Source organism: Ctenocephalides felis, unplaced genomic scaffold, assembly GCF_003426905.1.
Source record: "Ctenocephalides felis isolate EL2017-DRISC unplaced genomic scaffold, ASM342690v1 CF-g0.4_SCAFFOLD_01170, whole genome shotgun sequence".
Taxonomy (NCBI): domain Eukaryota; kingdom Metazoa; phylum Arthropoda; class Insecta; order Siphonaptera; family Pulicidae; genus Ctenocephalides; species Ctenocephalides felis.
Genome location: NW_020537324.1, coordinates 2,623,309 through 2,649,191, shown reverse-complemented (window position 1 = coordinate 2,649,191; position 25,883 = coordinate 2,623,309). Strand labels below are relative to the sequence as shown.

The 25,883-nt window shown below is 28.2% G+C and overlaps 1 protein-coding gene and 1 long non-coding RNA gene across 2 annotated transcripts; both read left to right on the top strand.

The window, feature by feature from the left end:
• Window positions 1–1,991: 1,991 nt before the first annotated feature.
• Window positions 1,992–2,519, top strand: LOC113367968. Its single transcript, XR_003366321.1, has 3 exons — window positions 1,992–2,081; window positions 2,153–2,342; window positions 2,406–2,519. It is a non-coding gene; the product is annotated as an uncharacterized LOC113367968 (long non-coding RNA).
• LOC113365955 (guanine nucleotide-binding protein-like 1) lies at window positions 2,517–4,460 on the top strand. The gene is made up of 9 exons (XM_026607500.1): window positions 2,517–2,520; window positions 2,568–2,722; window positions 2,796–2,930; window positions 2,994–3,204; window positions 3,268–3,578; window positions 3,636–3,832; window positions 3,896–4,113; window positions 4,180–4,323; window positions 4,384–4,460. The coding sequence occupies exons 1-9, from the start codon at window positions 2,517–2,519 to the stop codon at window positions 4,458–4,460; spliced, it is 1,452 nt and encodes a 483-aa protein (XP_026463285.1).
• The last annotated feature ends 21,423 nt before the right edge of the window (window positions 4,461–25,883 follow it).

The window sequence follows — 25,883 nt, the reverse complement described above, 5'->3', positions numbered from 1 at the left end:
AGGCGGCAGGAACGTAGCTTCAAACGCGCAATTTTCATCATAATCGATTCGTTCGTTTTTCGAAAATTAAAAAAAAAAAAAAAAGTGTGGACCATGTACTCGAAATAACGCAAAATGGTAAATAAAAAATTACTTTTAACACTATATCAAATAAACTAAGTTACAATTAATATTAAAAAAAGTTTAATGCACAATAAGCCTCCGAAGTTATTATTCACTACTGCACATAACACTATTGGCACTGTATAAAATCTGAAAAGAAACGAACTACATTAAAAATTAATTAAACAACTACATTAAATAATTATAAAAAGTCAATTGCAAATAATTCCAACATAAGTTCAGATATAAATTTTAATGTTGTAATAGTTTTCTAATTCTAATCTTTTTTTCATTATTATTGTTGACTTTGTAGTCAAATATATCAGCCATTTTCAATTAAAATTATTTTGTACAATTATTATACAATACTCATAGTTTAATGTTATAAAATTTAATAAAATTTATACAGGTATTTATTAAAATTATACATATATATGTATAATTTTATTAAATACCTTTTAAATTAAATTTAATTATTAAATAATTATTAAATTTATTTGAATATACATTTTAATTTAAATATTGAATTATTAAATGGAAAATAGAAATAAGAACATATGCAGTATATATTTCATATGTTCTTATTTCTATTTTTCATTTAATAATTCAATATTTAAATTAAAATGTATATTCAAATAAAATATAAAAAATTGAATTTTATATCATAAAATCATACCTAAATTCTACAGTTGGAATTATTTATATTGTTTAAAATTTTGTATATTGTATAAAATATATACAATATACATTAGATACATATGTACATACATATATCTGTATATATGTACTTGCGCTTTGATTTGATTTATTTTTATTGAATTATAATTAATAAAAAGTTTGAAAACCAATTTTTATTTATATTACTGAATTTACATTATTTTCAATATTTTAATATAATTTTGTCCAAAGAGTTATTTCAAAACCATTACAGAAACTCTTCGGCAAAAATTATTTTGAAATAGAAAAAATAACATAAATCGATTTACATAAATAATGAACGGTTTCCATTTTTTTATTTATAATTCATTAAACAAAATTAAATAAATCAAAACGCAAGCAAACACCATGCATAAATCATATATTCAAGAAATTGAATATATGACCTTTTTTAGAAAATACTTGAAAAAAGTTTTAGAATAATATTAATTATTATAAATGACTTACCATTCACTGTAGTATCACCACGAGGTCCCAACACAAAATGACTTAACATGGTTTTTGTGCCAGCTTTTATGGAGGCAAAAAGGCGCCAAAACAATATAAATCGTTACTCGTCATACTCGTTATGTCGTTATGTTTATGTCGTTACCTACATATATTCAAATTCAAATCTTATATTTCTGTCATAGATCGTTATCAATGATAAAATCATTTATCTTTATCTTATCAATAAATAGTTTTTGGTATTAGGCAATTGATAGCGCTAGTGTTGGCAAAATCACAGAAAACCTGTCATTGTTTATATACAGTTGGATTTTTGAAGAAAATAAACAAATAAATTCAGTCTTAAAAGATTTTGAATATCTTTTGGAAAGATTATAGTGATTATATGGATACATATACCTAATTTTAATTAAGTCATAATTTAGTACATTAATATAAAGTGAATCTCTGGGAATCTGTGTATGTTATTTGTCAAATTAATTACTCAATGTCTATCTATGTAGACAGATTGTAATTTATAAGAAAAAAAAAAAAAAATTGTGTACTTGGTATGAAATCATATACATTAAAGATGAAATTAAATTTTGAAATCATGTTCTATTATACATGTATATATACCTAACATTATGTATGCATTTAAACGTGACATATGCTAAATAACATGTACATTAATTAATTTATTCTATTTGTACCTAACCTTACAAGCAATGGACTCCGGTGCTCCAAACCCTTGTATGACAGTGTCAACTGTCAGTGTCTTGTGTTGTTATTGCGAAAAAGTGTTGCAGATGAGAGAACAGTTTTGACACAAATAGGTACAAAATATGTCAAATAACTAACCTAAAAAATGTTATAATATAATAGAAGATACATTTTTCGTAAATAGTTTTACAGGACTTATATTAAATGATACGTATTAACAATCTAGTTACTACGTGTTACTGCAAGCAAGCGTTGAGTTAAATATAATTGTTTCCAAATTATATTACGTTTTAAAATGCCTCAAGGTAGAAGAAAAGTACCATTTAGCGGCAAAGCTAAATAATTGCAACTACAAATGAAACGACAAGGCCAAAGTATATGAACATATTTTACCCTCGATTCTAGAATACATTAACAACATTTTTTACCCAATTTAGCCTCAAAATCTTCTGTTCTACTGAAAACAACACAAAGCCAAAGCGAGGATGATACAAATTGTCAAAAAATTGATTTCCACGCTTCTCAAAATAACAGAAACACAAGCAGATATGCGTATTAGTTCAACAAAGAGTCTGATGCTGAGTTAAAGAAGCAAAAAGAATTCGGAAGAGCTGCTCTGGAAATAAGAGATCATAAAGCTTTGGAAATCGAAGAACACGATTATTTTAAGAATTTGGATTTTCCTAAAAGACCACCTTGGAACTACAATATGAGCTTAGAAGAAATACAGAAAAGTGAACACAGATATTTCACAGTAGATATTGCAACTTCATTGTAGGTAAATTTTAATTCTATATCGTTTGCTTAAAATTGATGATTCATTTCAGGAGTATGTTACCGAGTTGGAAAAGAGCCATGAAAATTTAAGTTACTTTGAATTAAACTTGGAAACTTGGCGTCAACTTTGGAGAGTGCTAGAAATGTCTGATATTATATTAACAATTACTGATATCAGATATCCCGTAAGTGCACATGAATTCATTCATAAACTTTGGACTAAATATGTTAATATGGTTTTATTCTAGTCACTGATGTTTCCTCCATATTTATATGAATATGTAACAAAGGAGCTAAAAAAGCAAATGATATTTATACTGAACAAAGTAGATTTGGTCCCTGCTTCGTTAGTTTGCGCATGGTACAACCATTTCAAAGACAAGTACCCTGAAATGCATATATTGCTGTTTACATCTTATCCGGGTTATAATGTTGTCAGAGGTTCAGCTAAAAAAACTGGTGCGTACACCCAAAACCAATCAATATTGATTTGTATATTATAAATTCTTCATCATTGTTCAGGTTTGAAATCCCGTAAGCTCAAAGGCAGGCCCCAAATGTCGACAGAAGGTGCTGAGTGCTTGTTGGCAGCTTGCAAGACAATTGTTAAAGATGCTGACGATTTATCAAGTTGGGAACAAAAAATTAAAGAAGAAAAGAATTCTTCAAGCAACACCGAAGAGCTAGAAATAGAAACGGTGATAAATCAACAGACCCAAGACACTGCTTTTGTTGAGCATGAGCTGTACAAGAATGGTATTTTAACTATAGGCTGTATCGGTCAACCGAATGTTGGAAAATCATCTTTGATGAATGCATTGATGGGCAAAAAGGTAAATAATAATAATATATCACCTATTTACACTTGTAATTGCATAATTTTGTTTTAGGTAGTGAGTGTCTCAAAGACTCCGGGGCACACTAAACATTTTCAAACAATTTTTCTGACAGATACTGTCAGACTTTGCGATTGTCCAGGTTTAGTGTTCCCTTCGTTGGTTCCACGATACATTCAGGTGCTTATGGGGTCATATCCGATTTCTCAATTGCGTGAAACGTTTAGCACTTTGAGATTTGTTGCAGAAAGGTATAATAGAAAAATAGTTTAGTATATCAGAATATAGCAAACTGTCAAGCGACAACTTTTTAGGTTAGATTTACCTAAATTATTGCATTTAATTCACCCCGATGGAGACGAGGAATGGTCTCCTTACAACATTTGTGAAGCATGGGCTATTAAACGAGGATTCCTGACAGCACGTGCTGCAAGACCTGATATTCATCGAGCTGGTATCAATTTGTTGCAGATGTGTTTAAGCGGTGTCATTTGTTTGAAGTTAAAGCCACCACATTATGAAGAAATGAAAGGTAAAAGAATAGGAGAATTTACATTTCACAAGTAATAGATTTAACATTCATAATCTATTTACCCAGGGCAATGGGAAGTTCACAAAGATTTGCCAGAAATACATAAAATTCAAGCAAGAACGAACCAGCAAGAAGTTGATGACGAAATTGACTCTGAAGACTTTTCTGAAGACGATGAGGTCATCGATGAAACCAAAACCATACCCAAAGGTTAATATGATGATCTTGTAAATCTGTTAGATAAAAATTAATTATTGTGTTGCATTTTAGATCAAAATGCCGATGAAGACAGCTCTGATTCGGAACTTCCTGCTATTCAAAATAAATTTGCAGCTTTAATGGACTGATTTAATAATGGACTTTAATGTATATGTATTTGAATATTGAATTTGTTGATTTATTATAGATATTTATTTGTAAATATATATATTTTTTGAGCAAAAAAAACAAATATTTCATACTAATTTTAGAAATGAACAAATTCTATCTAATGCATTTCAAATATTTAGGAAAAATACACTAATAATAATCGTGCAGAGTATACATTGCAAGATTTTAACCATTTTTTTTGCAGATCAAGAGTGTTTTTTAGTTATTGTAATGGGCCAAAAATCGAAATTAAAATTTTTTACATTTCTTGACGTTTTGAAGGTTTCTGCACATTTTGGCATACCTCAGAAAAAATTGAATGTATGGATACAATTTTTCGTCCACATTTTCGGGCGCACGGATCAACCGATTTAAATGGTTCAAAAAACATTCGATCCCTATTGATAAGGAGATGTGCTAATTAGTTTTTGGCAAAGACAGGTTCAGCCATTTCGAAGATACACATCAAATGTGCAAAAAATGGCAGTTTTCGAGTGAACTAAGCGTCCACTTTGAATAACTAAACTAAAAAACTTTCTGCTTGTATTGACAAAACAATTGCTTTTGAGGATAAAAAATTATTACACCTTTTTTTATTTTCCATAGAAAATTTTTGTAACTTTGGACTAAAAATTCAAAAAAATGCCCAGGCTAAGCACCGTCTAAGCGCCGCTCTGGTGCAAATATTTACCCAAGTGTGTTTAGACTGTTTATGCACTGGAGCATTTTTCCAATTTTGTGAAAATTATTGAAAAATGTGAATATGCCGCGAAGCTACTATTTCAATTTTGTGTAAATTACTTACTACTAAAGGCAACTATTTTTTTAAAATTGAATTCGAAATGAAACGACGATTGTTTAATGTTCTGGAGATAAATTGATTTATGATTTACATTTGATTTGCTCATTGTCAGATATAACAAGATAGCAAAAATAATGAAACAATTACAGTATTTGTATTAATATATTTGAAAACGTTTAAAAATTTTCGAATATTTCATTACGGTACGGGAAGTTCCAGCAATTTGACTTAAGGCACGATGCCATACATCACTAGTTTAACTTTAGTTTTGGAGTAAAACAGCAAATTGTACTGATTTTTTTTTAGTACTTCACCAATTTGTTCGATTTTGTTGGTAAAAAACGCCATTTTGTCGCACTTCCATTCAATTTGTATAGTAAACAATTAAGAAAAAAAAAAAGAGCAAAAATATTCTTTTAACTTCCTGAAGTTTGTTTCTATTAAAAATCCTAGTAATTGCTAATATTATATTTTGATAAAGTTTGAAGTCATCCTGTATCGTTTGACACTTAAAATGAAAAAAGTATGTGTTCGTGCCGAAATTTGACTTACGTTTTCTCTAATCATTTGTAATTTGATAATATTCGATAAGGACATATATTGCCTAGTTTTGTGTGATGATCGGCCGAGCCGTTTCTTTAAAACTAGCAGATAAGTGCTAAATTCTTTGTCCAAGTTTTTGCAACAAATCCTGAAGCCATTTTGAAGCAAAAACTCATTTAGACCGTTACTTCGCAATTAAAAGTTAATTTTTGGGTTTTAATAAAACTTACCTTGGCATAAAGATAAAATATTAGAGGCCTACGAAAAGCTGTTCATTTATAAAAGTTTAAAGTAATAGGCCGAGCTTTTTTGATACAAGCGTGTGTTTGTACAGTATAATTACATATAAGTTAAAATGAAACTTTACCTTTACTTTAGAATTTATTGAACATTACTACCAAATAACTAACTGTTTATTTCAATTATTCATTTTCCTACATGTCATCGACTTGTAATTACAATAATTTGTAATTTTATAAATAAACGACGCCATGCGTAAAAAATGGCACAAAAGCGTAATGGGTCATTTATTGGAACAAATAAAAATGAAAATGTATAAAATATATACACATATATTGTTTAGAACAACATTAATAATTGTGTCATATACGATATTAGAAAATTCTAACTGTAAAATCGACATGAATTGATTTTAACGATAAAACAGTACAATTTTATATGGAGATTAGTATTTGAGGAAAGTTCGACAGTTGAATGTCGTAATTTGGTGCACTAAAAACTAAGTTAATTAAATTAAGTTCATTAATAATAATTAGTTATGTTTAAATTTATATTTTCCTCATATTTAAATAATTATAATTAAAGTGAAGTGGAAGTAGAACTCGCACACCGAGGTATTTCTATTAAGACAAACATTAATTTTGATTTTAAAGTTTTTCCAGCCGAAATTAATTTCATAAAATAATCAATTCTAATATTTATCGTTGACTAATGCAAGTTAAAAAATAACTTAAAAGCTATAAAAGTATGTCTCTATTTAATTGCAAAGTGCGTGCAAAGTATTTGGGGTAGTTTGTTCAAGAGTTTGCTATTATTTCAGATTAGTTATTATTAAGAAATATGATCATGATAATTATAAACAATTCGTTAAACTGTAAAATATCACGAGTGCCAATGTTTTTGCGGGTGCTTTGTTCAAGTATTTATTAATATTTTGTAATTTTCTAATAAAACTTATCAATTTTAGTATTTGGTATCATAGTATATATGCATTGGAGAGTAACATATTCTCAAATTACCTAGTTCAAAAAGAATTATTATTGAAAATTAAATAGTATATTTTTGAAAATTAATCAACCTGCAAAATATTTAATTAATTAATCTAATTAAAAATTAGAATGTTGAAAATTGAGGTACTCTTCTCAAGCATTTCTTAATATTTTGAATGTTTTAACAAAATTTATCATTTTTAGTATTTGGTATCAGAGTATATGCATTGGAGAGTAACATACTCAAATTGCAGAGTTCTAGTATCGATAGTTTAATTTTAAAAATTAGTTGAACTACTTAATGTTTTTCCCTTTCATTTCTATTTTCATTATTTTTTGAAATTCCATAAAAATACTCATTAATTTTAGTATTTATTGTCTTAGAATAAATATTGGAGAGTTATGTACTCAAATTAAAACATTTTAGTATAAATTGTGTAATTTTAATATTTAATCCAAATACAAAATATTTTCAATACTCATATCTAAATAAAATGATATAAGAGCAAAAAAAATATTTTGCAGTTTGAATATTTTTTTAAATTACACTATTTATACTACAGTAATTAGAGTATGTCACTCTCTGATACTAAAATTGATAAGTATTCTAAGAAAAATTCAAAATATTCATATATACTTGAACAAAGTACCCAAAATTTATAGTACACTATTTAAAAACATTTTGTAATTCGACTAATTTTCAAAATTATACTATTAATACTAGAATGCTGGAATTTAAGTATGTAACTCTTCAATGCATATACTATGACAACAAATACTAAAATTTATAAGTATTAAGAGAAATTAAAAATATTTATATATACTTGGACAAAGTACCCAAAATTTATAGTACATCAATTAAAAACATTTTGTAATTCGACTAATTTTTAAAAGTACACTATTTATACTAGAATGCTGTAAATTGAGTATGTTACTCTCGAATGCATATACTAAGTCAACAAATACTAAAATAGATATGTTTTCTCAGAAAATTTCAAAATATAAACAATTATTTGCACCAAGTACCCAGAAATACCTATAACTTATTTATAACATTTTTAGGCACGGCAATTAATTTTCCGATGATGAAGTTGATATATTTTTGCGTCAATTTACTTCTGCTGATGCAAATAATTAAATCGAATGCCAACATCGAAAAAAACTTTACATATTCGATAAAGTACACCAATGACGAACAAAACAGCAACTCGTCAATAGAAAATCGTGGATTTATTACCGATTATTTAGTTAATCCAGTAACTAACCTTTTTAGCGGGATTTATGCAGGTGGAACAAAAGTAAACAAGGTAATTATAAAGAATAGTGAACTAGTTGTAAGTGGTATTTGCCTTAAGATAAATTGCCCAAACTTGATAAATATTACTAGAATACAGATATTGAATAATATGTCCTAATTATAGCATAGCTGTAAATTTTGCTAGATTTTTGTGTATAAGACAATTCCCTCAAATTTATTTTTTTATTATAAAATATAATTAAAAACAAGCGGGAAAATCGTTTTCCTCTCTTCGAGCTCTTTTCAATGATATGTCACATGAAATGTTGCTCGAGATTTGCCTATCGGCAAGTTGCTGTTCTATTCGCTTAATAAATACACAGTGTATGTCTCAAGTGCGCGACCTTTCATTTGTTATTTAAGCAAAAGTAAATAATCGACTTAACCAATAAGAACTGATATTTAGCAAATTTAATTTAAATAAAAACGGGACTTTACTACATGCAAAGTCTTTCCTTTCTTTACAAAAATGAACTACTATCATATATAATAATCATTGTCATATAATATAACTCTAACAACATTTTGCATGTGACATATCATTGAAAAGGGCTCGAAGAGAGGGATGAGAATTTAGTATTTGCTTTCATTAATACTTCATTACAAATTCAAAATATGAATTATTATTAAACTGAATTTGTGACTAGACTAAGCACATTTAGCATGCTAATATAATTCGAAAAGAGGATCACAAATTTATAATTGTTTTTATTTGACACGTCACACGTCACAACAGCAACTTGCCAGTAGGCAAATCCCGGACAACATTTTGCATGTGACATATCAATGAAAAGAGCTCGACAAGAGCAATACGAATCTAGTACTAGTTTTCATTTATACTTCATAACAAAATTATTATTTTTCTTAAGGCTAATGCCACTCACACCTAGTCCTTTTTTATTTTTTTTAGGACAGCCAATTCGTTCAAACAACCACAACAACACGTCGTCCCTACATTTTGGCCTACAATCCCTTCTATTACAACTTGAACCATAATTACGACTTGTCTAAAAGTGATGAAAGTGATGAAGAAACTTCTTCAGATGAAGATGACGATGACGATGTTAATGCAAGTGAAGAGGAACAAATCAGCGGAGAAGAGTCCTTCAGTCAAAAATCGGAAAGTCAATATGAAAGCAGTGTCGAAGTAACAGTAAGGGATAACCGTTTTTGTTATTTTTGAAGTGAAACTTCTGAGGCGACCTCCCATAAGGTTGAGAAGAATAGCAAAAATTGTATTAAATTGTCTGAATATGTTGTATATGGTATGAATATGTTGTACATGTCTGAAAATATTGTAATAAGTCTCAAAAAAAAGTGAAGCTTTTGTAAGAAATATAAAAACATAGAACACAAAGTCTGTATCAAAAAAACAATTTTCGACCCCTAAAAATGTACGATCACGAATATTCATATCAAAGTTGTTCAAAATTTTTCTTACGACTTTCGTTTTATTTCAGCAACCACCCTTAAAAAGGCCGATTACACCCACAAGACGACCAAATCGTCCAAATTTCAGCACGAGGCGTCCAAATTATGGCCAAAACGATAAATATGACAATTTCAACACACATCGGCCTTCTGCAAGTTCAGACTTTGACACCATAAATTTAAGCACAAGTTTCAATCCGTACCAGCAAAAACCAAACAAGCACCAATACCATAATATAAATTACCACAACAGTCAAGAATCGGATTTCGAGTCCATACAAGACTTTCAAAATAATCGAAGGCCTCAAAATAGATCAGAAAATTGGAACCATCAGAATAACGATTGGAGTCACCAAAGTTCTAATAACAAGCCGCAGAATTCTAGACCTCAAAGTCCAAGGCCACAAAATCCAAGACCTCAAAATCCAACAACAAGTTCTAAGCCGCCAACAACATCATCGGAAAGCAGCGAAGAACAAGATGACTCCAATATTTTTGAGAAAATGGAAAGCATGGTCGAAACTGTGATTTCCGACTTTAGTGATGCATTTTTGACAAGAGAGGAAAATTTGGAAAATACCAAGAAAAACTTAACGCAAGCACAGAGAAAAGATGGTGTAAATATGCCCCAATCCAGGAAAAGAGTCAGTGCAGTGAAAAATCTAACAAAACAAAGTTTAATAGGTGATTTGGAGACCCAAAATTTGACGCTGGTGAAACGCCAAACGGACAAAATATCTGTGATGGATTCCAAAAGCAAAAGCAAACTTACTAGAGAGAATTTAGAATTAAAATATGAAGCAGTATCACGTAAACCAAGCAAACCAGAATTTAAGACCAAGGGTGTACCAAAAACTAGAAAAACCAGAAGTACTTCTAGGCGTAGTCATAAGCGACAGATGCTCTTTGAAGGGTTTTTTGGCGACTACGAAGACGACGACAATACCCAATTTACTGCAGAAAATGTAAACGCACCAGGTAAAACAATTTTAAACATCAAAACCGTAATAATTTCCAATAATTACAACAAATACATTTACCCAGGTTGGTTCGACACCATTTACGACTTCTCGAAATTGCTAGCGCCATCTTACAACGACCTGCTGATACCAAGATGGCTGTACGGATTGTTTTTCGATAAGGCAAAGGAAAATGGAGATAAGTTGACGCAAAATATTGTTGCCAATAATAATAATAATAATGGAAATATTGTTGATAACTTGATCGATGAAACAACCACTAAACCGTGGTACAGTACGATTTTTAAACCTGTGTCGGAGTATGTCTCGAGTGAGTATTAATATGGAGGGAATGGTATAGATGGTGTCACCGGTATCGAATTTATCCAATTTTCATTTGAGACGAAAGAGTCTTGATAAAAATTACGTTAAAATATTGAATTTTGTTAATATAACTTAAAATAAATATTTAAGTACAAATGATCAAATTACTTATTGATTTTAATAGATAAAATAGATAATAGATTAAATTAAATTTTGCATTCATACGATAAACAAAAAAATATTGAATGAAGACATTTTCTTATTCTTATTATTTTTAGATACGTTATCTGCAAATTATCAAGACGAATTTTCCAGCAATCCACCAGTAGACGATTTCATATTAAATCGCTATCGACCTCATAATTCAAAAGAAAAGCGAAAAACCTACGAAGGATATCAACTTTTGCAGGTTTTACCAAAAGGATTCTACGTGCTCGAAATCATGCTCGATTTGTACGATGCTTCGCAGGTCAGTAAAGCAATTTTTTGTTATAAAAAAAACTAAACTTATCTTTTTTATTATTCTTCAGGAGACCAACATCCAGTGGTGGACTGGTAGACCTAAATTAAATAAAATTATAGACGTACTGGTGCCTCCTGAGTTGCTGAACAACTTCAAAATGCATCTGCAGCATCAAAATATAGAATTCGATATTAAAATTAGAGATATGCAGGTAATAATAAATGTAATAATATATATTAAGAAATGCTTGAAATAATTCAATAGCCAAATTAAATGACATGCTAGCAACTTGCCTGTAGGCAAAACTCGAACGACATTTTTCATGTGGCATATCAATTAAAAGGGCTCGAAAAGAGGAATATGAATTTAATACTAATTTTTATTTTTATTTTTATTTTATAACAAAGATTTTAATTTGAAAATTTCACATTTAGCATACACTTCAAGCTGAAAATCCAAGAATGTCGAAAAGGCACAAATCGTCACTAATGTACACGCAAGGCAAGTTTTCTTTAAAACAACACATTTTAACAATTTTTATATTTTTTTGTATTTTTTATACTTTCAGGACACCCCCTAACCTGGTACAGATATCACAGATATTTAGACATCGAAAAATATCTAAAATATCTTTCAGTTCGATATCCCAGTTTGATTAAAGTCGAAACTATTGGAAGAAGTTACGAGGGAAGACCTTTGCTAATAGCCAAAGTAATAAATTACTAGTAAATATATAAATACACATAAATCTAATAAAATATTTGTTATTTATTCTAGATATCAAAACCTGCATAAAAGCTGCACACTTCTCAAAAGTCGATTACAAATTCGAACAAAGAAAATCGTAACATTGACCCCACCGATATCGATACTGCCAATAATATCGATACCAGCATACAACAATCGAATTCTGATATTTTGCGACAGAACGATTTCGATGATAATATTCGACATAGTGCTGAAAATATCGATAAAGATAGAAAGAGATTGATGGAGGATGATAATAAATATTTCGATCAATTCGAACGCGATGTGTTCGATACTGACATTTTGCAGAGACAAAGGGATCAATATTTTAGAGATATGAGAAGCATAAATGAAGACAATGATAATGTAAGTAGTAGCAGATAAAACTATTCAATATTTTTGCCAGAAAATCAGATTATCTAATTTTTTGCTTTCTCGACTATGTGTCGACGACAGTTTTATGTGTCGTTTTTGACGAGCTCTTCAGGCTAAATTGCATGCACTAGAGTCTCAAAACCTAAGTATGTAGTATATGAATATGTCTACAAAAATGCTATGTACTTGATCTTGCGGCTGTTCTTCCAAAATTTTAAAATACGGACAAATTTAGTAATAAAGTACCGATTTAGAGAGTAGATTTCAAAATGCTGTTATAAAGAGCTCTGCAGGCCGTATTTTTTTTACCACAAGGCTGAAATTTGAGTATGTTACTATTCAAAATATTTACTTCAATGATATATATTAAATTTATGAGCTTTTTAACAAAATTTTGAGATATTAATAATTCCAATAACGCGGTTTACTCTAAAACTCATTTGAAAATATATTAGGTGTACAACTTTGCTTTCGCCATTATTTTGAAGAACTTGTATTGCAAAATTGTAAACGATGCACTAATTTATCATACAAGCCATAACTTTAAAACCATTTGTTTTATGTAAATCATATATTTGGCAAATTTGCGCAAAATTAATTAATCTACAAACGTTTGTAATGGTACACATAACTCTAGAGCAACTCGGTATACTTTAAAATCGCAATTGAAGTATGTAGAATAAATAATCAGAGTATAAAGTATACTAGTTTCCAAACAAACTTCACTTTGTCAAAGATTTTATTCATACATTGTGCATGAAAATCTTGCATTGGAATTTAGTATAGCGCTATAATTTTTGCGTACATTAATTTTACTTCATCTGTGATATCTTGTAAACCATTCGATTAATATGAATGATGCATTCGGTAAATTTATACAGGATTAATTAATCTACAATATTGTTTAATATCGCTCAACCCTACAACAACTTGGTATACCTTAAAATCGTATCTTACTTAATCTCAGAGCATCAATTGTGCATTCACCTTTGCGTTTTTGATGAACTCCTCAGGACAAAGTGTTTAATTTAAAAAGTTGCAAATAGAGTATGTATTATATGAGTATGTGTACTAAAATTCTATGTACCTAATTTAAAAACTTTTACAAAAATTTGAAATACAGATAGATTTATAAACAAGGACATAAAATTTTCTTAGAAAAAATATTCTATGCGCCGTTTTTGATGAGCTCTTCAGACACCGTTTGAACTACAGTATTGCAAATTGAGTATATAATACACAAATATGTATACTAAAATATTATGTACTTAATTCACCAAGTTTTCTCACAAAATGGTGTTATTTAGATAAATTTAACAATTTTTGTCTATTTTTCAGCTTCTAAGAATGCAACGAATTCCAACAAAATACAGTTATATGCCGAGTAAATATTATAGGCCCAAGAAAAAGGTGCAAAAACCTGGAATACTAATCCTAGCCAATATTCATGGGAACGAATGGATTTCCAATTCGGTTGCTTTGTGGTTTATCAAATCTTTGGCGGAAGGACATGTCGAAAATGGTAAGATAACCAATACTTCCATGCTTCAAGTTTTTCTAAATCGCTTGTCACCGAAATAAGAAAAACTAGTTCATTTTAAATTCAATCAGTGATGTTATTTTTATATTAAAAACATTATTCTGATTTCAAGAACCGTCGATCCAATTTTTCTTGTCAGTAGAGTTCTACTTTATTCTAGATTTGATATTGATATTAGTAGTATTCTTATTTTACCTCTTACATCTAAATTTGTTCATAAAACTAATGAAATTCATTTGTACTAAAAATATTTACATAACGCTTACCATGCGTATCCGAGCCTAAGTAAAAATGTATGAAAAAGCGTCGAGTTAGGTGCGGACGACATGGTAAGCACTCGTGATTTTTTTAGAATTCAATTGATTAAGTCGATTATTTACAAAGTTTATGCAACTTGCCTTGTGAGAATAACACTGGCACCTAGTTTTTATTAAAAATTATTTTCTTAGGGATTCCAAGAGACATGGACATGTTAGAAAAATGCGACTGGTACATAATGCCAGTGGTAAATCCTGATGGTTACGAATATTCACATTCGAAAGACAGATTTTGGACCAAATCCAAATCTTTGTACAACATAAATGACGATAAGAGTTCCAGTTGGAATTTGGAAAAGCTTATAGGATGGTAAGAATTAGCACTTGACTGTATTTAAAGATTCTCAGTTAATATTTATCTTATTTGAAGGAATTTTTATCCGTGGTTAAAACAATCACCGGAGAAATCTTCGACGGAAAAATGCATCGGAGTTGATTTGGAGCATAATTTTGGGTTGAACATTGAAGGAACAAATAGGTATGTAAATAAAATTTAAAATAATTATAAAATTAGTTAGATCATTAAATTATTTATAATCTTATCTTAAGTTTAATCTTTATGAAATAATTATTTTTAAATAAACATGTTTATAAAGACTGATACTCAATTTTAAGTCCAATGATGAATTTTATGTTAAAATGCAACAAAATAGAAAATAGATAAGAAAAATGTTAACTTTTTAAAATGTATCGTGGTAGTATTAATTCTATTTATTTATTAAGTATGTTTTACATTTCAGATGTTCAGATACATATAGTGGACCAAATATTTTTTCTGAACCAGAATCAAAGGCCATCGCACAATTTATGGCCAAACGTAAAAACAAGATAAAGGTAAATTTATATACAAATAAATTACTTTTAAATTTTTGTTGCAATTATTTTCTTAAATTAAGATGTCAACATTTCAAAATTCTATCGTCACCAGATTAAAAGTTGCTAAATATTAATTATTATTAAACTAAATTAGTGGCTTATAATAGCAACTTGCCTAAAGGCAGATCGCGAACAGCAAAAGGACTCGGAGAGAGGAATACGATTATAGTAATTGTTTTTGTTAACATTTTATTGTAACAAATTTAAATATCAAACTGAATTTGTTGTTTAGAATAGCAACTTGCCGATAGACAAATCTCTAAGCAAATTTTACATGTGTCATATCAATGAAAAAACTCGAAGAAAGAAACACACATGTAATATTTGTTTTAATTTAGTGTTTGAGGCTAAATTAAATATTATACCAGCAACTTGCCAATAGACATATCTCAAATATTATGTAACATATCAATAAATAGATAACAAAAGAGGAATACAAACTTGGTACTCGTTTTAATTTATATTCTGTGACAAAACTAAATATGAATACTATTATTGTACTAAAATTGTGGCTTGAAATAGCAACTTGCCGATAGGCAAATCTCGAACATTTTGCATGTGACGTATCATTTAAAAGTGCTCAAAGAGAGGAATACGAATTTAGTATTTGTTTTTAATTATACTATAATGGTTAAAAGTTTATACTAATATTGATACTACTTAAAAGTGTAAAGTGCAACTTGACAGCAGGCAAATCTTGAACACTATTTACCATGTGATATATCAATGAAAAGGGCTCGGAGAGAGGAATACGAATTTGGTACTCGTTTTTATATATATTTTATAACAAAGTTTAATTCTAGCAAAATTTACTCGAAGCAATTTTAACAACAATGTTTTTTCTTTCTAGATTTTTATATCTCTAAGGGCCTACGGCCAAACCTGGGCCACATTTGATTCAAGCAATTCGAACAACCAATTCGGATTTGAATCCAATTTGAAGGGCTTAAATAGCCTAATAAGTTTTCGGATGCAATGAGGTTAGCCGGAATTGCTCTAAGAAGCGTCGAACAAGTCCAACAGACGAAATATAAAAGCGAATTAATACATTCGAGAGGTAAATAAAAATAATAATCAAATTTTGAAGTAAAACTTCTTAGGCTATTTTCTCTCTGTAGCAATTTCACTTAACAGTCTCTTTTTTATTCCATCACTTTTAATCTATCTCTATGTTCAGAATTGTATCATTAAGTTTTATTATTTTTTAAGTTTATGATGAATTATTTACTTATTAATTTTATTTCAGGTTCATCATTGGAGTACGCCAGTGACATTTTATCCATACCGTATGTTTACCAGATAAATTTAGCGGATGGTTACCACCAAAATGGGTACCTGTTGCCTTCGCAAAAAATTAAATCGACCAGCATCGAAATTTGGCAAGGGGTTAAGGCTTTGGCCAAAAATTTATAGATTTAAAAATAATATGATTATAAATAATTTAAGTAAATACTAAGTAGTAATATTTATCTAATAATTAAGGGTAATATTTATCTATAAGATAGTTTTAATATAATGAGTTATTTAAAAGAGACTCATAAGATTTGTTAAATGAATATATAATATTGTATTACATTTACAATAAATGTAGTGTAATAAATTATACTGTCATTTTTAGAATTTGGTGTTAACAAAATGAAGAAGCGTTAGTATTTAAGAAAATAATGCGCAACTCATAAATAAATAGAGCTCGAAAAAAAGAATGCGTTTAAAGAACTTGCTTTAATTAACATTTCATTTAAGAATTTTCAAATAAAAAATTTGTCTCATATTATATTGTACCGCCATGATTCTATTCTATAATATAAATTAAATGCATCATTTAGTAAGATTTTTGTAAATGTCACTTACACTAAGTTTAATTAATTTTTCGACTGTATCACTGAAGGTCGTTTCAACTATATCTTTCCAAACAAGTAAAAGATGTCTATCACTGACTTTGTAATAAATCTTCTCCCATATCCATATCTTTAGAAATCAAAGCCGGCGGAATTTTCATTTGAAATTCATGAACCGAATGATTTAATATAATTGTAGGTACGTCGTCGCCATAGTCGTAGAGGTAAAGTAATTTAATATAATACATATAATATATAATACCCATATACACACTACTAATACGACTCATACTACCGTTTTATCATCCCGGTTTGACGTTTGTTTGAAATTCGGGAAATTCCCCGTAAAGGTAGAGAAATCCAAATGCAGAGCAATCTTCTGTGATTAATTAAACTATACGTAAGACATGTTATTCACAAACGAATGAATAAATGAATGAATGCATGCATTAGATTCGTATTATATTATATTAGATTGAAATGTGGCTTATGTGTGCGATATGAGGAATTTTCGCCATTTCAATTCAGTCGTCAAAGGATCACATTTGGAAATGGATTTTCTCTTAAGTATTGTAAAGTCATCAGAAATATTTAAAACATTCCTGGTTTTTAAGCATATTGTTATAATTTGTCAAAAGCGATTTATAGTTCGAAATTTGCCTATCGGCAAGTTGCTCTTTACCCATCTAATATAGCCAGCAATTTTCAAAATTGTGACAAAAAATTTTCAAATTGAATTAAAAAAAAATTATCACAAGCTATGTTAGCTTTCTAAATATAACAAACTAAAAACCCTAGTAACAACTTTGAAAAAATGTTAGTTAATATTAATTTCTTTGCTGACTAACAAAAGAGCTCTACTTACTAGCAATATTATTTTTACAGATTCAAAAATAGAAAAAGATAATAAATATAATATTTTATATTCAAAATATAATATGAAACTGTACTGACAAGTAAAAGAAGTTTTTTGACCAGCAATTATATTTTTAAAGATTGTAAATTCCAAGAAATTATAATAAAAAATACTCAAGTGATATAACTCTACTAACGAGCAAACTCATTTAAACAAATTACAAAATGTAATATAATAACATTTTATTTTCAACAAGGTCTCTACTGACATAGAAAAGAACTTTACTGACAAACAAAATAGTAAAATAGAAAACAAAACAAAATAGTAAAACCGAAAAGAATGATATTCTCTTTAATAAAAAAAACGACCGACAGGATGCTAAAAATAAAATATTCTAGTTGTAAATGGCATATAGCCTTAAAGCAAGTTAATCGACTTTATCAATAATAATATTTAGCGACATGAATAGAATTTTCTAAAGCTAATTTTGAAAATGTAGATGTGGGAATCAAAAACCGAACCTCATACACATACATACAATTTTTTTCCAAATTTTGGGTCTCAAATGATTGAGAATGACTTGAAACGTCGAAAAAATATAAAATTAGAGCGTAGGATTAACTTTCTACGGGTGGTTAATAACACAATGGAAAAACAGATGTCGCGTACAATTATTTTTGAAGTAGAACTTTTAAGATTGCGGGTTTGATAATCTAAAACTAACGGAGCAATTTTGCTGCAAAAAAAGCTCATATGTTATGCTTATTTCTTGGTAGTGAAAACTGTGAAAAAGTCTATTTGCTTTGCGATTAGGTGTATAAGTAAAGAAAAATGTTATGATAACAAAATCTTCGATAATGCAGTTGTCATTATATTCTATCTTGGTTGTTTATATGTAAAATACGCCTGGTCGTACAACAAATAGATAAACATTTTCACAGTTTTATGAGCTCTGTTACGGCAGAATTGCTCTATAAGAGTGATATTTTAAGAACGCTGTTACATTTTTATTGGTTCATTCTATCATTGCCATAAGTTCTTCACAGACACACACACACACACACACACACACATATATATATATATATATATATATATATATATACGACTAAGATTAAGTTTTCTTTGCAAGCGCAGTGTCCAGATGCCGCGACTTAAACCTGTGAACTTTGTTTCAAATTCCGATCATCCGGCACTGTCTTAAATAGCTGATTGTGTCGGATATCATTGCTTTCGTCTAACTCTAATCTAATATGTACCTTCATCTCATCTCATCTCATCTCACCTCATCTCAATACGATATTATTACATGTCAGTAGGTATATTTGCCTTTAAGCGGTCGCGTAGGTATTGCTTACAATTTGCTCATACTCAGCAGTCAATAACAAATAGACTCGTATCCTCGTATTAGTACATTCGCGTTCATATTCGTCTAATCAATTAGATTAATTAGTTGAGCCAAGCCATATGTATTTGCACAAATATCACTAGCTACAACAACTATGTAAACATTCATCATCTTATCTCGACTAGTAGTCTAGTCTCCATCATATATACATATATCGTATGTGTTGATTACGAACAAGCAATCACGATCGCAATTCCTGATATTATATGTACAATTGTCTTAAGTCAATACTAAACACCGACTACTAACCGCTTCAGTTAACGCTAAAGTCACTTTGATACAATGGTAACAAATTACGTCTAGAGATGATATTTCTAAACAAAATCCTTACTCGAATACAAGAATTTATCTGATATTTACATTAATAAAAATAAGTCACTTTGCTCAAATAAGTGAAACTTCATAATGGAAATAGAAAGGGCTACAAATTAATTTATAATGAAAAACATGCAGAAAACGTAAAAAATATTAAATATCTTAAATCTTAAAAAAGTAAAAACATTTTGAGAAGTTCTACATTTTTTGTCAATTTACAAGGTCTTAATTCATTATCATACTTTTTAAACTTTTGCAATAAACCATTCTTCTCGATATAATATTTGTTTTGCTAGATACAATATTAGTTTGTTCGTCAGTAGAGTTCTTTTCTTTAATAAATCATGACTTTTTATTAAACATTTTTCAAAACTGTTTTCTCATTTTATCATTTCGTTTAAGTATGTATATTTGTGAACAGGGAACTAAATATTGATGTTAAAACCAAAAAGTGTTAACATCTCCAAGAAAAAAGAGGTCATACGTCGCCAGAAATTTAGGTTTGCTAGTTTTATATTTCAATTTTCAAATAGGAAAATAAATTTATTGGAAATAACTTACTTTCATCAAATTTTTTTTGTATTTATCATAAAAGTGCCAAAAATGTGAACCAATTTCAATAGTTCAGAAGCTGTTTGTAAACTATTTTTTATTTGTGTATTTTTTCTTGGTATGAACTTATAAATTGGGCGATGACACATATACGTGGTAGAAACGTATTATTTATAGCAAACTTTGTAATCATTAATCAATTAATCTGACAATTACTTTGACAACTGCTTTTCGCCCTATTTTTTTTTAATTAAGCGACTAATTATAAGTTGAATATAAGTACGCTTATTAAATTGAAGCTAAAATCGGTTCAGCAGTTTAGGCGTCTAAACATCGTGAGATTATATATATATATATATATATATATATATATATGAAAATAAACGTATGTTTCTGTATAATTGCCCATATGCGTTTCGTTGAGTCAATTATTTTAAAACAATTGACTGGAACATTTGAAGTGCTTCCATTGTATTTGGATAGAACTCAATTTATTTTTTACAAATACGTATATATGTATATATAAATATATTCGTATATTTCAATATATATCTGTATATATCTATTTATTTGCATGTCCTTCAGTACAGTACTACAGTGATTGATTAATTGATTTGAGAGTGGTCGCGCAGAGTTCAATCGAGAGTTTCGCGATTTAAAGGGAGATTTTTTCACGAAAATAAATAAATTTAAAAAACATCAGATTGAAAAATGCGAAACATTCAAAAAAATCCAGAAAAACAACACAACGACACCGCCGTGCCAATTAAATGGATTGCACTTCAACGGATTTTTCTTTCGAACAAATACGAGAAAATGATAAACGAGTTTACTCCGATATATAACAATACAAAAATAATATATATATATATATATATATATATATATATATACCAAAAGTGTTTTAAATATTAAATATGGCGCCAACTGTCCAACCGCGCGTACTTCATATCGAAAATGAACCGTCAAAAATCAAGTATCATTATTGTACTTTTTTTAAAATAAAAAGTATATAAAATATCATTTACATAATGATTTCGACTCATTATCAAAAAAAAAACTTATATAATTATGTACTTCTATCAAAATCTAATAAAATAAAATAAGATTATTCAAATTAAATTAACCAAACTTCAGAATGGAAAACTGTCAGCTGAGCAGCCATATTAAAATTGAAATGTCAAATTTAACTAAATTAAATATAGTTGCAAATTATACGCTCACTCATTATATATAATTTGTAAAATAACATGACATTTTAAAATTTATTAAATATTTTAAGATTCAATCTAATAAAATAAAACCAGTTGAATTAATTTAACTTCAAACTTCAGAATGGTAAACTGTCAGCAGAGCAGCCATTTTAAAACTGAAACGTCAAATTTAATTTAATTAATATTATATGCTCTTTTATTATGAATAAAATAAAATATAACATCATATAAAAATTTATGAACTATAAAAAAAATATTTTAAGATTTAGAGTACCTTTTAAAAATTTTAATTTAATTTAAAATATGTACAACTGTCAACTGTCATGCTGCATTCAGCCATGTTGAAATTAATTCGTCAATGAATTTAATATTATTAAGTATTGTTTATCATTAAAAAGTATTTCTATATTATAATTGGACTATTTGATATTGTTATTTTGGTTGCAAGTTAAGAGGAAGATAAAAACTTCTTTAATAAAATGAACGAACTTGTGATTGATCTATTTAGAATTATAAATTTACAAGGGACTCATCTATTTATATAACAATTCGACTTCATTCAAGCACTTCAGCTACTACTATTAGATGTGTGTGTGTGTGTGTGTGCATATCAATTATCCGTTTGGGACTAAATGTGTTTGGCAAGGTTTGACCATTGTTTTGACTTAATCACAGGCTATTATAGAAATTGCTTTAATACACATTACAAATATATATATATATATATATATATATTTCAAAGTAACTAGCAGCCCATTCGTCGAAATAAAAAAGGTATAAAGTGTAATACTTTTATTTATACGTTTCGACACAAGATGCGTGTCATCATTCAGCAACACAGGACAAAAACACTCAACAAAAATTTATTTTAAAAAATTAAACTTAATAACATATTAGAGAAAAACATTTTTTTTGAAAAAATTATGAATAACTAAAAGATTTGAAACTAATTTGACTAAAAGTTATAAAATACATAATTGTGAGACGAGAAACACGCCCATACCGAGCATCCAGACTCGACTCAATATATATATATATATATATATATATTTATATATATATATATATATACACATTTAGAGATTTATAAATGTGTGTATGTGTGTATAGTGCTGCTGCATCTATTGTTACATCCATGTGATACTAATCCCAAAATAATTGTTTCCGCTGATTAATTTTGCAAATAATTAATACCATAAATATGACACGTTAATAACTGATTTTGAGTTTAAAAATGTTCTAATTTTCGCAAATATTTGGTTTTAAAGTCAAGAATTGTTAAATACAGTTTTATAAAAAATTTAATACTATTTATTGATATAAAATAATCTATATGTTATTAAACAAATTATAAAAAAAACGCATAATATAAAAGAACAGTAGATAAGTATAAGGCGTAATAGCAACTTGATATTTTTAAAGTTATTTTGCAAAAAAATATGTTTGAACGGCTGAAAATTGTTGAATAAGCGTTTATAGAGAATTAAAATAGCTATCTAATAATATATAACAACTTATATGTTGTTCAATAAAGTATAAATAAATTAACACAAAATTTTAACAAAGAACGGAAGCCATTAGTAAACGTAATGGCGTTTATTGCAATTTTCAATGGTATTTTGCAAACAATTTTGTTCCAAAAGTTAAAATTTGTCAAATACAGTTGTATAGAAAATTCTATAAGCTATTTAATAGTATATAATGATATATATGTTTTTGAATTAATTATTAACTAAATGTAATCAAAATGCACTAGATTAGCTGAACTAAACCTGTTCCGAAAATTTTTTTTCCAAAAATTAAAAATTGATCAATAGCATTTCAAAGGTAATTTTATAACAATTTTTATTATATATAAAATCTAGATTTTGTTAAATAGATCATAGATAAAATATCGCTAAATATAAATAAAATAAGCTAAACCAAGATACAATACATATAACTTGATACTGGAGTGTTATTTCTTGAACTTTCAATGATATTTATCACATACTTTTGATTCGAAAGTTAAAAATTAGTAAATGCAGGTGATCTAGAAAATTTAACAAGCTCTTCAACGATATATAATAAGGCCTATATTATTTAAAAAAAATATGAACAATATATCGCAAAATATATACAAAGAACAGTAGGCTACTACAAGACTAATGACGTAAAATTGTTTAAAATTTTGAAATTTTAAAGTTACTTTGCAAACAATTTTATTCTGAAGGTTAAAAAGAGTTAAATACAGCTTCATTGAAAATTAATAACCCCTTTGTTATTTGGCAGATTTTAATCAAAATAACGCTAAATCTAAACAAAATACATCAGTTTAAAAATGGCGTAATGGCGCTTAAAATATAAATTTGGAAGTTAATTTACAAACAATTTTGTTCCAAAAGTTAAAGAGAGTTGAATACGGGTTCATGAAAAAATTAATAAGCTATTTATTGATATATAGAGGTATTATAATAACCCCTTTGTTATTTGGCAGATTTTAATCAGAATAACTTTGTTATTTGGCAGATTTTAATCAAAATAATTTGAAAGTTAATTTACAAAAAAATTTGTTTCAACAGTTACAGATGGTTAAATACTTGTTTATAGAGAATTTAATAAGCTTTTTAATGATATACACATAATCTATATGTAATAGAACCCCTATATATAATAATAACCTCTTTGTTATTTGACAGATTTTAACGCTAAATGAAAACAAAATACATTAGAATAACAAATGGCGCAATGGCGTTCAAAATATAAATTTCAAACTTAATTTAAAAAAAATTGTTTCAACAGTTTGGAATGGTTAAATACGTATTTATAGAGAGTTTAATAAGCTATTTAATGATACATAGTAATCTATATGCTATTGTATAAAATGTGACTAAAATATCGCAAAATATCAACAAAGAACAGTAGACTAGGATTTTTGGCATTTAAAATACGAAATTTTCAAAATTATATTGCAAATAATTTTGTTACAAAAATTAAAACTTGTTAAATGCAGGTGTGTAGAAAATTGAAGAATCTATAATAAAGTTAATTTTATTGACTTGAAGGTTTCTGAACATTTTGGCATACCTCAGAAAAATGTGTGTTTTGTATGTCCGCATTTTTTCGTACACGTTTTCGGGCGCACGGATTAACCGATTTGAATGATTTAAAAAACATTCGATCCCTATTGATAGGGAGATGTGCTGATTAGATTGGCAAAGGCAAGTTCAGCCATTACGGAGATACGGAGCAAAGAATGCAGAAAATAGAAATTGAGTTTCTGAGAGAGCAAAGTATCCAATTTGAATGATCTAAAATTCATTCAATTTGTAATGATTGGGAGAAGAGGTGATCAGTTTTTAGCAAAGGCAGGTCCGGCCATTTCGAAGATGCCAAAAAATGGCAGTTTTTGAGTGAACTAAGCGTACGATTTGAATGATCTAAAAAACTTCCTGCTTGTATTGACAAAACAATTGCTTTTGATGATAAAATATTATTACATCTTTTTTTATTTTCCATAAAATATTTTTGTAATTTTGGATTAGAAATTCAAAAAATTACCCAGGCTAAGCACAGTCTAAGCGCCACTCTGGTACAAATGTTTACCCAAATGCCAGTTAGACTGTTTATGTACTGGAAAACTTTTACAATTTTGTGAAAACTATTGAAAAATGTGAAAATGCCGCCAAGCTAATCACAGTATAAGAGAAAATGTCGCACAGAATTATTTGCAAATGCGTTTAGACTGTGACCATACGTGAGCACTTTTTCAATTGTGTGTAAATTAGGAAACAATTTCTTTTTTTTTTTGAAATTGAATTCGAAATGAAATGACGATTATTAATGTTCTGGAGATAAATTGATTTATGATTTACATTTGATTTGCTCGGATATAATAAGATATCAAAAATAATGAAAGTTACAAAATTTGTAATAATATATTTGAAAACGTTTAAAATTTCTCGAATATTTTATTACGGTACGGGAAGTACCAGCAATTTGCCTTAAGGCACGATGCCATACACTACTAGTATCAATATTTTTTTTCAAGAAATTTTTTTTTTGTATATCGAAAATAATTTATATTTTAATTTTAATTCTTATAAATAATCAATAATTTATATAATTATTATAAATATCAGACAATGTTACAATATTTATCTATATGAAAACATTTAATATTCCTCGAACATTTTGTTAGGGTACGGAAAGTTCCAGCAATTTGACTTGAGGCAAAATAAATTTAAATTTTGTATCTTATACAAACATCAACAGCAAAAACAGCAGGAACAGTAAAGTTAATCCTAAATCTGGTTTATCAACGTCTTATAATTTA